At 37.9% G+C, this 12,793-nt stretch overlaps 1 protein-coding gene across 3 annotated transcripts in view; it reads left to right on the plus strand.

Annotated features, from left to right (window-relative positions):
• ATP6V1H (ATPase, H+ transporting, lysosomal 50/57kDa, V1 subunit H) overlaps positions 1–12,793 on the plus strand; it is a 78,351-nt gene that overhangs the window by 46,078 nt on the left and 19,480 nt on the right. For 2 of the 3 annotated variants that reach the window (XM_006769082.2, XM_006769083.2), the window contains 2 exons: positions 3,871–3,972; positions 10,475–10,588. In XM_006769082.2, the coding sequence (XP_006769145.1) occupies positions 3,871–3,972; positions 10,475–10,588 (216 nt within the window). The remainder of the gene's footprint in view (positions 1–3,870; positions 3,973–10,474; positions 10,589–12,793) is intronic. The other variant, XM_015567444.1, reaches the window with a different exon arrangement.

Raw genomic sequence — 12,793 nt, forward strand, 5'->3', positions numbered from 1 at the left:
CAGAGGGAAAGCCAAGCCATGAGGCTAGAATTCTTCGTTCTGGCCACAGCAGCGAGGCTTGGCTTCTCCGCTCCGGCGGCAGTGGAGAAGCCAAGCCTCTTCAGTCTTCAGTTGTCTTCAGTCTTCACTTGGGCGGAGCTTTGCCTCCCTGCATTGTGCCCACATATGCAAATTAACCGCCATTTTGTTTTCAGTTAACTGCCATCTGAGTTGGCAGTTAATTTGCATATAGCCCTGATTAGCCAATGAAAAGGGTATCCTCGTACGCCAATTACCATTTTTCTCTTTTATTATATAGGATATGTCACATACCACACAATTCACACACTTAAAGTATAAAAATCAGTAGTTTTTAGTATATTCACAATGTATATAATCATTAACACAATCAATTTTAGAACATTTTCATCACTTCAAAAGAAACCTCATATTCTTTAGCTATAACCTCTCTATTAACCCATCCACTCAACCCTAAGCAACCACTCATTTACTTTCTGTTTCTGTGGATATGCATATTATGAGTATTTCTTTTGTTTACACTTTATTTTCTGTGAATTACTCCAAATAATATATTTTTACTTAAAGTGTGGCAAGCCAAAGTGAATGGATGGTAGATGTTGGAGGACTGATGGAGAATAGGTAGAGAGAAGGAGTGAATTATCCTTTCAGCATGCCACTTTGAGTTTTCAGAACAAAATGAGCTCAAATGGAAGGAGCTGTTTACAAAGTATTACTGAAGCACTACATGCCTTTTTGTTATGACAAACTTAAAGAGCCTTTTGAAGTGCATGTTTTGTTTTCTAACATTAGGTTTTAATTTATATGGCTTTCTTAAATTACTTCCTTTATCTTTGTATGACCCTTTGTGATTTTTCTGAATAACCAGAAACAATGGCATGTGGCACTATAGTTTTATTCTATGCTAATGGGATGAGAAATTTGAAGTTGTTGCTTGTATTTAGTTTTCATTCCCTTAAAGTATCTGCATGGGGATGATTGACAGGAGGGTCATACTCATGCTGCCCTTCAAACTAGCTGATAAAATAGGTACAGATGGAATCTTTATTTTATTCTGCTATTAAAAAACACAGTACTTCATTTTATCTGTGGAGAACTGCGCTATGTCAGGCTCTAACCTATTTTTCAGGTAATTCCAAACTTAGCAAGTATGTGATATAAGTTAATTTTTGCCTTTATCACTCTTGCGTATAATAGTTTTCAGAAAATACTTTCTAATCTTGTATGTTATAATTTTGAAATAAGTATGTAATTTGAAGGAAATATTCTGAAATACAAGAAACCATGCAGTTTATAATTAATTTTTTTTTATTGTTGAGAGTATTACAGAGGTCCCCCTCATTTTTCCTCCCATGGTCCCCTCCACCCAGTTCCCACCCCAGCCCAGGCCTTCATCACTCTATTGTCTGTGTCCATAGGTAATGCATATATGCATGTAAATTCTTTGATATATCTCTTCCTGCCCCTCCCTCCCCACTTTCCTCTGAGATTTGTCAGTCTGTTCCATGCTTCCATGCCTCTGGTTCTATTTTATTCATCAGTTTATTTGGTTTATTAGATTCCTTGTTCGTTTATTTTGATTTTTAGATTTAATTATTGATAGATGTGTATTTATTACCATTTTATTGTTCATATTTTTTAAAAATATATTTTTATTGATTTCAGAGAGGAAGGGAGAGGGAGAGAGAGATAGAAACATCAATGATGAGAGAGAATCATTGATCAGCTGCCTCCTACACGCCCCCCACACTGGGGATCAGGCCCACAACCTGCGCATGTGCCCTGACCGGGAATCGAACTGTGACCTCCTGGTTCATAAGTTTATGCTCACCCACTAAGCCATGCCAGCTAGGCATATTCATATTTTTTATCTTCTTTTTTCATCTTCTTTTTAAATAGATTATAATTAAGAGAAAAACAAAAGCCGAGGGAACAAGTTTGTAAAATTGAGGAAGAATATTGTGAAAGAGAACAAGAGCAAAAATTGCGAGTGATCAGTTAGAATAATAATGTGAATTCTATTTTGGATTTGTATAGACACTTCACGATTACATTTCTAGAAAATATCAGAGTCAACATTCACATTTGACCTAATTCCAAAGCTGTGATATATTGCTGTGTTGATCCCATTGGAGTGACTGACAGAATCTCTGCTTGAGGTCGATGTGGTGATACAGATTTGGGTTGTGATGATTCCATTGTTGATGTAATAGCTGTGTTCAGGGATAAATTAGAGAAAGCTCTCTCTTTGTTTATCATAAGAATCTTTTTCTTAAAACTTATTTTCCTGCACATGTTTATTGACGATTCTCAGAGTATGCTTTTAAATGTTTATGGAGATCTCATTAAAATGCAGATTCTAAGTAAGTCTAGGGTTGGGTCCCTGATTCAGCTTTTTAATAACTGGCTCAAGGTTTCTCTGCCTACCTTTTTCTATCATCACCTGAGCCTGTCATGTAGCTAACTCTATAAATAACAGGAAGCACTGACAAAGAACCTATTATCATTATGAAATAATTCCACACCTTCTTCCAGACTAACTGGGAAATCAGTCTCTGTCACCAGCCACTCAGCTCTGTCCTCCTGGTGCCAAAACAGACATGGACAGTGAGCAAACTAACGAGTGTGGCTGTGTTCCCATAAAACTTTATTTATAAAAGCGGCGGCTGCTGAGTTTGGACTTCAGCTCTAATTTGCTTACCTCTGGTTTAAGGTATTCAGAACAAATATTCTGTTATGCTTTTAAAGACTCCCATGTTAATAATATTTTCTTACTGTTTCATAAAGTAGTTTCTTAATAAAATGTCAAAGTAAAATGTCATTGAAATAATTTAATCTTTTGAAATCATTTGAGTTGTTTCAGTTGAATTAAACTTAATTTCAGAATAATTTGCAAGTTGGCCTTTTAAAAAGAACATAGTTTGAAATTTAAAAAAATATAAATGTGTGGGAGATTGAATGTATTTCTTGCTTTTCCCCCAGTGGGTTTTCCTGTGCTTGGGCTGAATGAACTGCCACCAGGGTGTGCTTGTGCTTTGTGTGGGCTAGCGTCAGCAAGTAATAGTTCACATCTCAGTTCAACATTTGCTGTGTCTTTAGCAGATTACCTAACTTCTCTGGCTCTCATTTCCTCATTTATGGATTGTTGTGAGGAATATGATTTACACAGAGTTTGGAACATGCATGTGCATAGTAAATGCTCATTCCTTTCTCCTCTCTTACTCTTAAGGAGTAAGACTTACTTACTCCTCTCCATCTGTACCTATTTTATCAGCTAGTTTGAAGGGCAGCATGAGTATGACCCTCCTGTCAATCATCCCCATGCAGATACTTTAAGGGAATGAAAACTAAATACAAGCAACAACTTCAAATTTCTCATCCCATTAGCATAGAATAAAACTATAGTGCCACATGCCATTGTTTCTGGTTATTCAGAAAAATCACAAAGGGTCATACAAAGATAAAGGAAGTAATTTAAGAAAGCCATATAAATTAAAACTGAGAGGAGGTGCAGTTTTTGGAAATGCAGATTGCCCACTTAGCCTAGAAGTGTGGAATTACTTTAAAATGAAATGATTCCTGGATTGACAAAAGGTTCTTTATCAGCACTTCCTGTTGTTTATACAGTTTAGCTGTTTGACAGGTTGACATGTGATAGAAAAAGGTAGGCAGAGAAACCTTGAGCCACAGTCTTAAGTGATGCTTCAGAAACCAAGTAAGCAAGCTTCATAGATTCACACATATTTTGAAAAAACTGTTTATTTTTGGGAAGATATCCTTGTTATACTGTGCTCTGTTGTGCTCTATAGAGGAATCAAAAATTGATATCTTTTTGCATTAAATTTATTTCAGAATTTTGACAAAACTTCTGGAAGTATCAGATGATCCACAAGTCTTAGCTGTTGCTGCTCATGATGTTGGGGAATATGTGCGGCATTATCCACGGGGCAAACGGTAACAGACAAGCCATTAATATCTTTTGGGTTTTCAGAAACAGTCAACATAGAATCCTAATGTACTTGTCTAAAATAGGGTAGTTTAGCAGAGGAGTTAACGGAATTATGATAAACCTAATTAAAATGGGTAGTATAAAAATATAAGTACACCTGTATACTACTATAGTGTAGTAGCCAACAGAGATCACAGAAATTTCATATTGAAGATTTTCTTTGGTTTATATGATTTAATTCAATAGCTATTTTATGAGCTATAGTTATTTTTCAACTACTATTTATACTAACTTTGAACTCAGCAGGTTTAAAGTATAAAAGGAAATATAACACCTGAAAGAAAAGTTACAGGAGATGTATGATAATGGAATTAATGTATGTATTTAAAAGTATTAAAGAAATTTCATGTGGGAGGAGACAGGTAAGGTTTTACAGAGGAGGTGAGGCTGACCTCAATTTAAAATCACTTAGCTTCATTAACAATGAAAAGATAGGATTTTTTTTCTTTTGAAAAATAAGAGATCAAGGTGCCAATAGAAGGGATAAGGCATTAAATTGGACAAAGGGCTGTTTTTTGTTGTTTGGAAAAGTACCTTGGTTTGAATTTTTGCTTTTCCACTTGCTAATTGGTTTCCTAATTTATAAAATTGAGATGATAATCATATTCCTTTTTGGGAGGGTGATATGAAGATTAAATGAGTTAATCTAAATACAGTGATTAGAACAGTGCCATTGGTACATAGTACGTTCTCAATAAGTGTTAGCTACTTTTATTATTATTGATGTTGATATTTTATATTCATTAAAGCTATATATAAGGAAGACATGTTTATCTTATTTATCATAAAAAATTATCATATAAACCCAGAACATCTTAGAATGTGAGGGAAAATTGGCAGAGCCACCATTGTAGTTGCAGACTTTCACATTCCATAATTACTTCATGAATTCTTTGTCCTTATTGTGTATAAATATTTAAACACTGGAGGCCCAGTGCATGAAATTCATGCACAGGTAGTGTCCCTAAGCCTGGCCAGCCATCAGAGTCAGTCTGTGGGGTGACCGGCAGGGTGATTGGGGGGGCCCTGCTGGCACTCGCCTTGGCTGGCCTGGGGCCTGCGGGCTGGGGGCAGCTCCTGCATTGAGCATCTGTCCCCTGGTGGTCAGTGCGTGTCATAGCGACCAGTCGTTCCGCCGGTCCGTCAGTTTGCATATTAGGCTTTTATTATATAGGATCATATAACATCATGTCAATGACTAGATGGAGAGATATTCCTTCAAGCAGAGAAATTACCTTTTCTCCCAAAGTGTCCATGCAACCTATTATTTTTTACCTTTACCTTGTTTTTTAAAAATATCTGATTTGTTGTAGCTCAGGCTGCCTTATATCGATGGATTCCAAAAAATTATGACAGTTCACCTGAAGCAGAATTTGCTGTCAGTCTGTTACGTATGCTTTTATTTCTATTTTGTTTGTTATTTTGTTGATTAGATTCCACATATAACTGAAATCTTATGGTATTTGCCATTCTCTGACTGGCTTATTTTACTTAGCATAATAATTTCCAGGTTTATCCATGTTGTCACAAAAGCTAAGATTTTCTTCTAGTATTAAGGCCAAGTAGTAGTATTCCACTATGTAAATGCACCACAACTTTTTATCTACTGATGGACACTTGGACTGTTTCCAGATCTTGGTTATCCTTTATAATAAAAGGCTAATGTGCAAATTGACCGAACAGCTGAACGACTGGCTGCTATGAGGTGCAGGGGGCAGATGCAGGAGCTGCCCCCTGGTGGTCAGTGCACTCCCACAGGGAGAGTGCCACTCAGTCAGAAGCCCTGAGCCAGGCTCACAGCTGGCAAGCGCAGTGGCGGTGGCGGTGCTACAGATGTCCAACTGACGGCTTAGACCCACTCCCCACCATCAGTCAGACATCCCCTGAGGGCTCCTGGACTGCAAGAGGGCACAGGCCGGGCTGAGGGACTCCCCCCCTCAAGTGCACAAATTTTGTGCACCAGGCCTCTGGTTATAAATAACGCTCAGTGAACATAGGGGCGCATATATTCTTTCTGATTGGTGTTTCAGTTTTCTTAGGATATATTTCCAGAAGTGGGATTGCTGGGTTAAAATGTACTTCCATTTTTAATTTTTTGAGGAAACTTCATATTGTTTTCCACAGTGGCTGCACAGTCTGCATTCTCAGTAGTTCACGAAGGTTCTCTTTTCTGCACATCCTTGCCAGCACTTTTGTTTGTTGATTTATTGATGATAACCATTCTGACAGGTGTGAGGTGATATCTCATTGTATTTAATATTTGCATTTCATTGATGATTAGTGACATTGAGCATTTTTTCGTATGTCGTCTTTAGAGAAGTGTCTATTCAGGTCCTTTGCCCATTTTTTAATTGGATCTTTTTTTTTCTTTTGGTGTTGACCTGCATAAGTTCTTTATAAATTTTGGATATTAACCCTTTATCTGATGTATCATTGGCAGATATGTTCTCCCATCAGTGGGTTTATTTTCATTTTGTTGATGGTTTCCTTTGTTGTGCAAAACTTTTTAGGTGTAGTCTCAATTGTTTATTTTTTCTTTTGCTTCCCTTGCCCAAGGCACTGTATCAGAAAAAATATTGCTATGAGAAATGGCCAAGATTTTGCCACCTACCTGATATCAAACTATACTTTATATCATATTATAGAACCATATTAATAGGGAAAAAGACGTTTAGAACAAAAAAAAATGAGTGCTGTGCTTTTTAGAATATCTGAAAAATTTACTCTAAAATTACATTTCTCTGTTTCACCAGCTGGTACATTCTTTAAATGTTATTACCAGTGTTGAGCTTGTTAATAGTGTATTATAATATTACAGGTCTTTAAAGCTTAACGTGCTATTGACTTGATTTGTTTTGAAATATGTTTAGCAAGGTTTTTTCTATTAGGCAGTGGCTATTAAAGTACTAGGATGTAGCTTTAAATTAAATTATCTAAATATTTGGCCTTTTTAATGATATCTTGTCTTAATCTGCCCACTGGAAAGATTCTTTTTTACCACTTTTTCAAGCATTTATGATTTTGGACATCTGTATAATCTGAAAGTAATTGGTGGTTCATTTGAATCTTAAATTTAGAAGAGGGGGAATGTCTTTATTTTTACAGAAATGTGTTTCAGTGGAGTGGAGATTGTTTATTCCTCTTAGACACCCACTGGAATCTTGGGTGGAGGACAGTAATATGTATAGTTTGAAAATGAATGCATAGTAAATAAATATAGTAATAAATTATTAAAAGCAAATTTTTAAAATTTTCTTGGCTGGTGTTAATATGAGCAGATTCAAGGGGCAAGGGTTTAAAATGTCAAAAACCACGACATTCCAGAGGGATAGGCAGTACATTTGTTGTGAAGATTACATGAGAGAAAATATAGGAAGCATTTATCATATGCCCAACAAGTAAAAAAATTGCTATCATCGTCATCGTCATCATCAATGGTGTGTGATTTCTGTGTTTTTTAGTTTCACTAAAATGGTACCTTTCTGAGATTATACTTATTCATAAACAGTTGATCCTCATTATTTATGAATTCTAGATTTGTGAATTTGCCTACTTTTTAAAAAATTTCTTCTAGCCCCCAAATCAATACTTCATGCTTTCACAACTGTTGGTGGACGTGTACAGAGCAAATTTGAGTCACCTGATTCACACATTCCCAGCTGAAGGCAAACAAGGTGGTGCTCTGCCTTCTGGCTTTAGCTTTGTGCTGTAACAAGTACTCCTTATGTGGTCTGTTCAGTGTCATGGTTGTTGTATTTTTGTGCACTCTGCTGGTGATTTCACTGTTTCACTAACTCTGAGCCGAGGGCTGAAGTGCTGTGTAGAGTCCTCAGCAGAAGAAGGCTGTGATATGCCTTACAGAGAAAATACGTGTATTAGATAAGCTTCCTTCAGGCATGAGTTATGGTGCTGTTGGCTATGAGTTGAGTGCTAATGAATTAATAACATATAAAGTAAGTTGTCTTTACACAGACACACATAAAACAAGGTTATGTATTGATAGGTTAATGGCAGTGTTGTGACCAGAGGCTTGGAGGAACCTAACCTTGGATTTCCCCTAGGATTTTAGTATTAACTAAATCATTGTTAGTGATGACTGTATAGAATATAACTACTGTGGATAATGAGAATCAACTGTATCTCCATGTGTTGGAGGCGTCCAGAAGGGGCCCAATAAATAATGCCCCTCCTGCCTGTCTAAATTCTAAATTATTTGAGAAACATGTCAAAGGAGATAACAAATGCAGGCCAAAGTTGATCCTCATTATCTTACTGATAAAACCAATATTGAAAAACCTGGTATATGTACAATACACAGATGGCCTTCCTAATACTGAACTCAGAATTGTACTAACCCATTAATCCCAGGGAACACTGGACTGACATGGAAGAGAAAGGAGGGGGTGTATCTGTGCATGTGGATTCCTTTTTCCAAACTCCCCAGTTACAGAGGTCCACCCTGGAGGAGTAAGCAAGGGCAGGGGGAGACAGGGATGTTAAGCTAAAGAGGAAAGGTAAGAAGCCAGTCCTGCCAACCCCTCAAAGTAGCTCATACACATGAACACGGTCAGTTGAATAAGCAGTTTGTGGTGAAATAAGAATGACTTTATGGCCCTGGCTAGTGTGGCTCAGTTGGTTCATTGTCCTATGCACCGTAAGTTTGATTCCCGGTCAGGGCACATACCCAGGTCGTGGGTTCGATCCCTAGTCAGGTATGTATGGGGAGGCAACTGATAGATGTTTCTCTCTCTCTCCCTTTCTCTACCTCTCTCTCTAAAAATCAATAAAAACATATCATTGGGTGAGGATTAAGAAAATTTAGAGTGACTTAATGACTTTATGTTTATTCTTCATATTCCCTTTAAAATTTATCCAGTGATGATAATCTTTCCATGCCTCTAGTTGAAAACTACATGAAGAGGAGTGGGACAGCTTCAGGAACAGAAGACAGCGTTTGCCAAGACTCTGTGGCTGGAGGACCCGAAAGGGGGCCAGTGGAGTCAGTGCACAGAGTGGAGGGTGTAGGCCCGGGCTCTATGAAACGAGAGAAGGTTCCAAGTTAGACTGTGAAGGGCCTTGTCAGCCAGTGTTTTATGCAGAACAAGTGATAATTCAGATTTTTGGAAGGTCACTTGGACTGGGTTGAAGGGGAGCAGCCCCTGTATCCTTCTCCCCCCCCCCCCCGGGTTGAAGGGGAGCAGCCCCTGTATCCTTCCCCCCCCCCCCCCATAGCAGTAGACATGGACTTTATGTCCCTAAGTCTTCACAGCAGCACCATAAATGAGGCATTCTTGTTATTCTCATGTGGCAAGAAGGAATTTACATGGTTAAATGACTTCCCTATGTAACATATCTGATAGAGAGCAGAGCTGATATACGTATTAAAGTAATGTTTTAAAGCACAGTACCTGGCACATAACAAGCATTCAATTAATGTTTGGTAATAATTATACTGTACTTCCCCCCCCCTCAATTCAGTACATTAAAAAAGGATGATTTAAAAAATAAGGTATGAAAAGATATAAACATAAAAGCCTCTCTCTCATCTTTGATCCCCATCCATCCGTCTGTGAGGTTGTCTTAAACCACCAAAGCCCTATTACTGTCACTTGTCACTGGCTATGTAATAGTTGTATCTCCCACTAGGCACTATAGACTGGAGAATCCACACTGTTGTGCTGGAGTTAAGAGACTCCACAGCTCTATCCACAGACACGTCCTTGCATAGGAACAGAGAATCTCTTTCCATTCATGAAGGAAATAACCATAATCACTTCACTTTTACATCTGTGGTAACTGGAGTTTTTAGGGTGTCGGGTGCAGTGATAGAAAGCAATGCTGGTTGTCAGTCATCACGGTGCTCTTGACAAGAGGAATTTTCCTCCTCTGGTTCATTGCCCAGGAGGTCATGTGGTAGATCCCATTGTTACAAGAAAGAGCAGATATCTTAAAAATCAGTAGTCCTTTTCAGGAAATTAACATGGTTTCTACTGGGTGCTTTTAACTCTGTGTTCCCTGGAATCTGTACTTGAGCCCATATCTGTCTCACAGCACAGCCACTGGTGAACTTAATATTGATTGATATTATTATGGATATTAGATTATATTCAATATATTGATTTTAAGCAGGCCAGAAATACTAAAAGTAAAGAAGTTGATACTCAACTACCTAGAAGACTATAACCGGGAATATTATGTGAGATATTCAGGTAGGTGAAACTTGCGTGGATTGGGAAAGGAGAATAGCAATTAGATTTATTTTTAGAAATTCAAAAGAAATATTTGAATGCCTTAAAACTAAGATTTGGAGAAAATGATAGAAAAAAGGCATGTGTTGGTGTACTTACGTGTATTGTAACTTTCCTAGGGATTTGGGCTTTCTGCTGACTAACAGCATGAGTTTGAAAGTAATTGCAGTATCTTCACAAAGTGGCTTCTATTCCGCAGGGTCATTGAGCAGCTTGGTGGGAAGCAGCTGGTGATGAACCACATGCACCACGAAGACCAGCAGGTTCGCTACAACGCTCTCCTGGCTGTGCAGAAACTCATGGTGCACAACTGGTATGTGCCAGCTCTCCTCCTACTTACACACTGGTCTGCGAGGTCTCACTTGTCCAGAAGTTCTTATGTAATTGTTCTGATGAATGGTAGTTTTTAAAATCAGTGATATTTTTATTTAAATTTTTTTTTAAATTTTTTCCTTTTTATTGAATTTATTGGGGTGACACTGGTTAACAATATTAGACAGGTGTCAGGTGCACAGTTCCACATCACATCATCTGTACACTGCATTGTGTGTTTATTATTTTAAATATCTAGAAATATATTTTAGCAATTCAGAACAATGACATAATTTTTAAAAAACCATATTAATTTTCTGAAGAAATGTATATGTATTCAAAGTGCTGATATTAAACACATCTCTAGAAGTAACTAAAAGGCCCCCTGTGACATGAGTGAACCAACCTTTATGGAATTAATGAAATCCAGTTGAACTATTCTGATCAGAGACTACAATTTTGCCAGGTTTAATTACTCAGCATAGGGTTCACCTGACTGGATTTTACCAGTTCACACGAAAACACAAAGTGATTAAGATTTAACTCTCACATTTCCTTTTTATTCATTATAGCTGTTTGCTTTTGAAATAACTGAAGTCATGTTTTTCTGTCATTTAAAAAAAATTGAAAGTATTGACCTTTGTGTGTCCACTTAAAACAAGATAATGAAGGAGTGACTGCTTAGATAAAAACGGTGAGCCATTTATGTACATGATGGAACAAACCGGGATCCTTTGTCATGGCTATTTTTAGCTGGAAGTTGGATGTTCAGTGCTTTCAGCAGCATAACATCTTCTGAACAGTTCAAATGCCTCTCTGTTCCCACTCTGTGGAAGCATGCTCTGGCCTTGGACTATTTTTGTTAATGCACAATGAGCAAATGCACATTCCCTATAACTGACAATAATATTACCAGAAAGAATTAATGGTGCATTAGGATGTACAGTGGGGCCTTGACTTACGAGTTTAATTCATTCCGTGATGGAGCTCGTAACTCAAATTACTCGTATGTCAAATCGAGTAATTTGAGTGAGACACGTGATGCTGGGCTGATGTAGCGTTCGCTGTGACGTTTGCTGCGCCAACTAGCGATGGGGTATCTGAAACTGGCTCGTAACCCGAATTTTAGCTTGCAACTTAAAGCAAAAAATCGGCCGAGAGACAGCTCGTATCTCGAAAAACTTGTTAGTCAGGACACCCGTAAGTCAAGGCCCCACTGTACTAGTATACATTTGAAAGATGAAGCAAATACAGTACAGGAGAATATACAGGTGCTGTTGTGGCATTATACATAACTATTATCATCTTACCACTTAAGCATTTTCTCATAAATACTGACATTTATGTATTTTCTCAGTGACTATGTTTTGAGCACTTACTCTGTACTCTGTTAAGTGTTGGGCTGTAGCTATGATGGAAGTGGGCACAACTTTATGTAGGATGATTAGAGATGGCCTCTCTGAGTAGACAAACACAGCTAAGTTGAGATAAGAATGAAAGGAACCAGTCATAGAGCTCAAGTATTGGGGGTAATTATTTCACAGAGGGAATGAGAGGGTGAAAGAACAGGAAGCAGGCATGAGCTTGGCTTCTTTAAAAAAAATGTCTGGAAACATATTGTTATGTGACAACTGGGGGTGATGGTGCTACAGGCACCTAGTGGGTAGAGGCGAGGGATGCTGCTAACCATCCTACAATGCAGATAGTTCCCACAATGAACAACTGTCTTGCCCAGTGTACCGATGTTGTCAAGGTTGAGAAACACTTAATTTGAAGAACGGAATGAGGTCCGCGTGAAAAAAGTGGGCAAGGAGAGTTTGGCAGACGTCCAATGGCATAGGCTGACATTTGACTCTTAGAAGATGAGATGAAAGCCATTGAGAAATTTTTTAAAACAGGGAAATGACAAGGTTTGATTTGTGTTTTAAAAAGATTGTTTAGGCTACTCTGTGGAGAATGGATTGCACAGGGGTAAGTGTAAAAGGAAGAAGACTGTTTCAGTAAGTTCTCATTGTGGTCTAGACTAGAGATGGTTGGTAGCTTGGACCACAGCTATAAAAGTAAGGAGGTAGATGGATTTAGGATAGATTTCAGAGCTAGCGCTGGCAACATTTGATGGGCTGAAAACATTTTTACTTTGTTCATAACCTCAATGCAAAAAGAATGGGATCAGCAAAAGGGACTCAAAGTAGTTTTTATCTGTTCA

Source organism: Myotis davidii, unplaced genomic scaffold, assembly GCF_000327345.1.
Source record: "Myotis davidii unplaced genomic scaffold, ASM32734v1 scaffold1, whole genome shotgun sequence".
NCBI lineage: Eukaryota > Metazoa > Chordata > Mammalia > Chiroptera > Vespertilionidae > Myotis > Myotis davidii.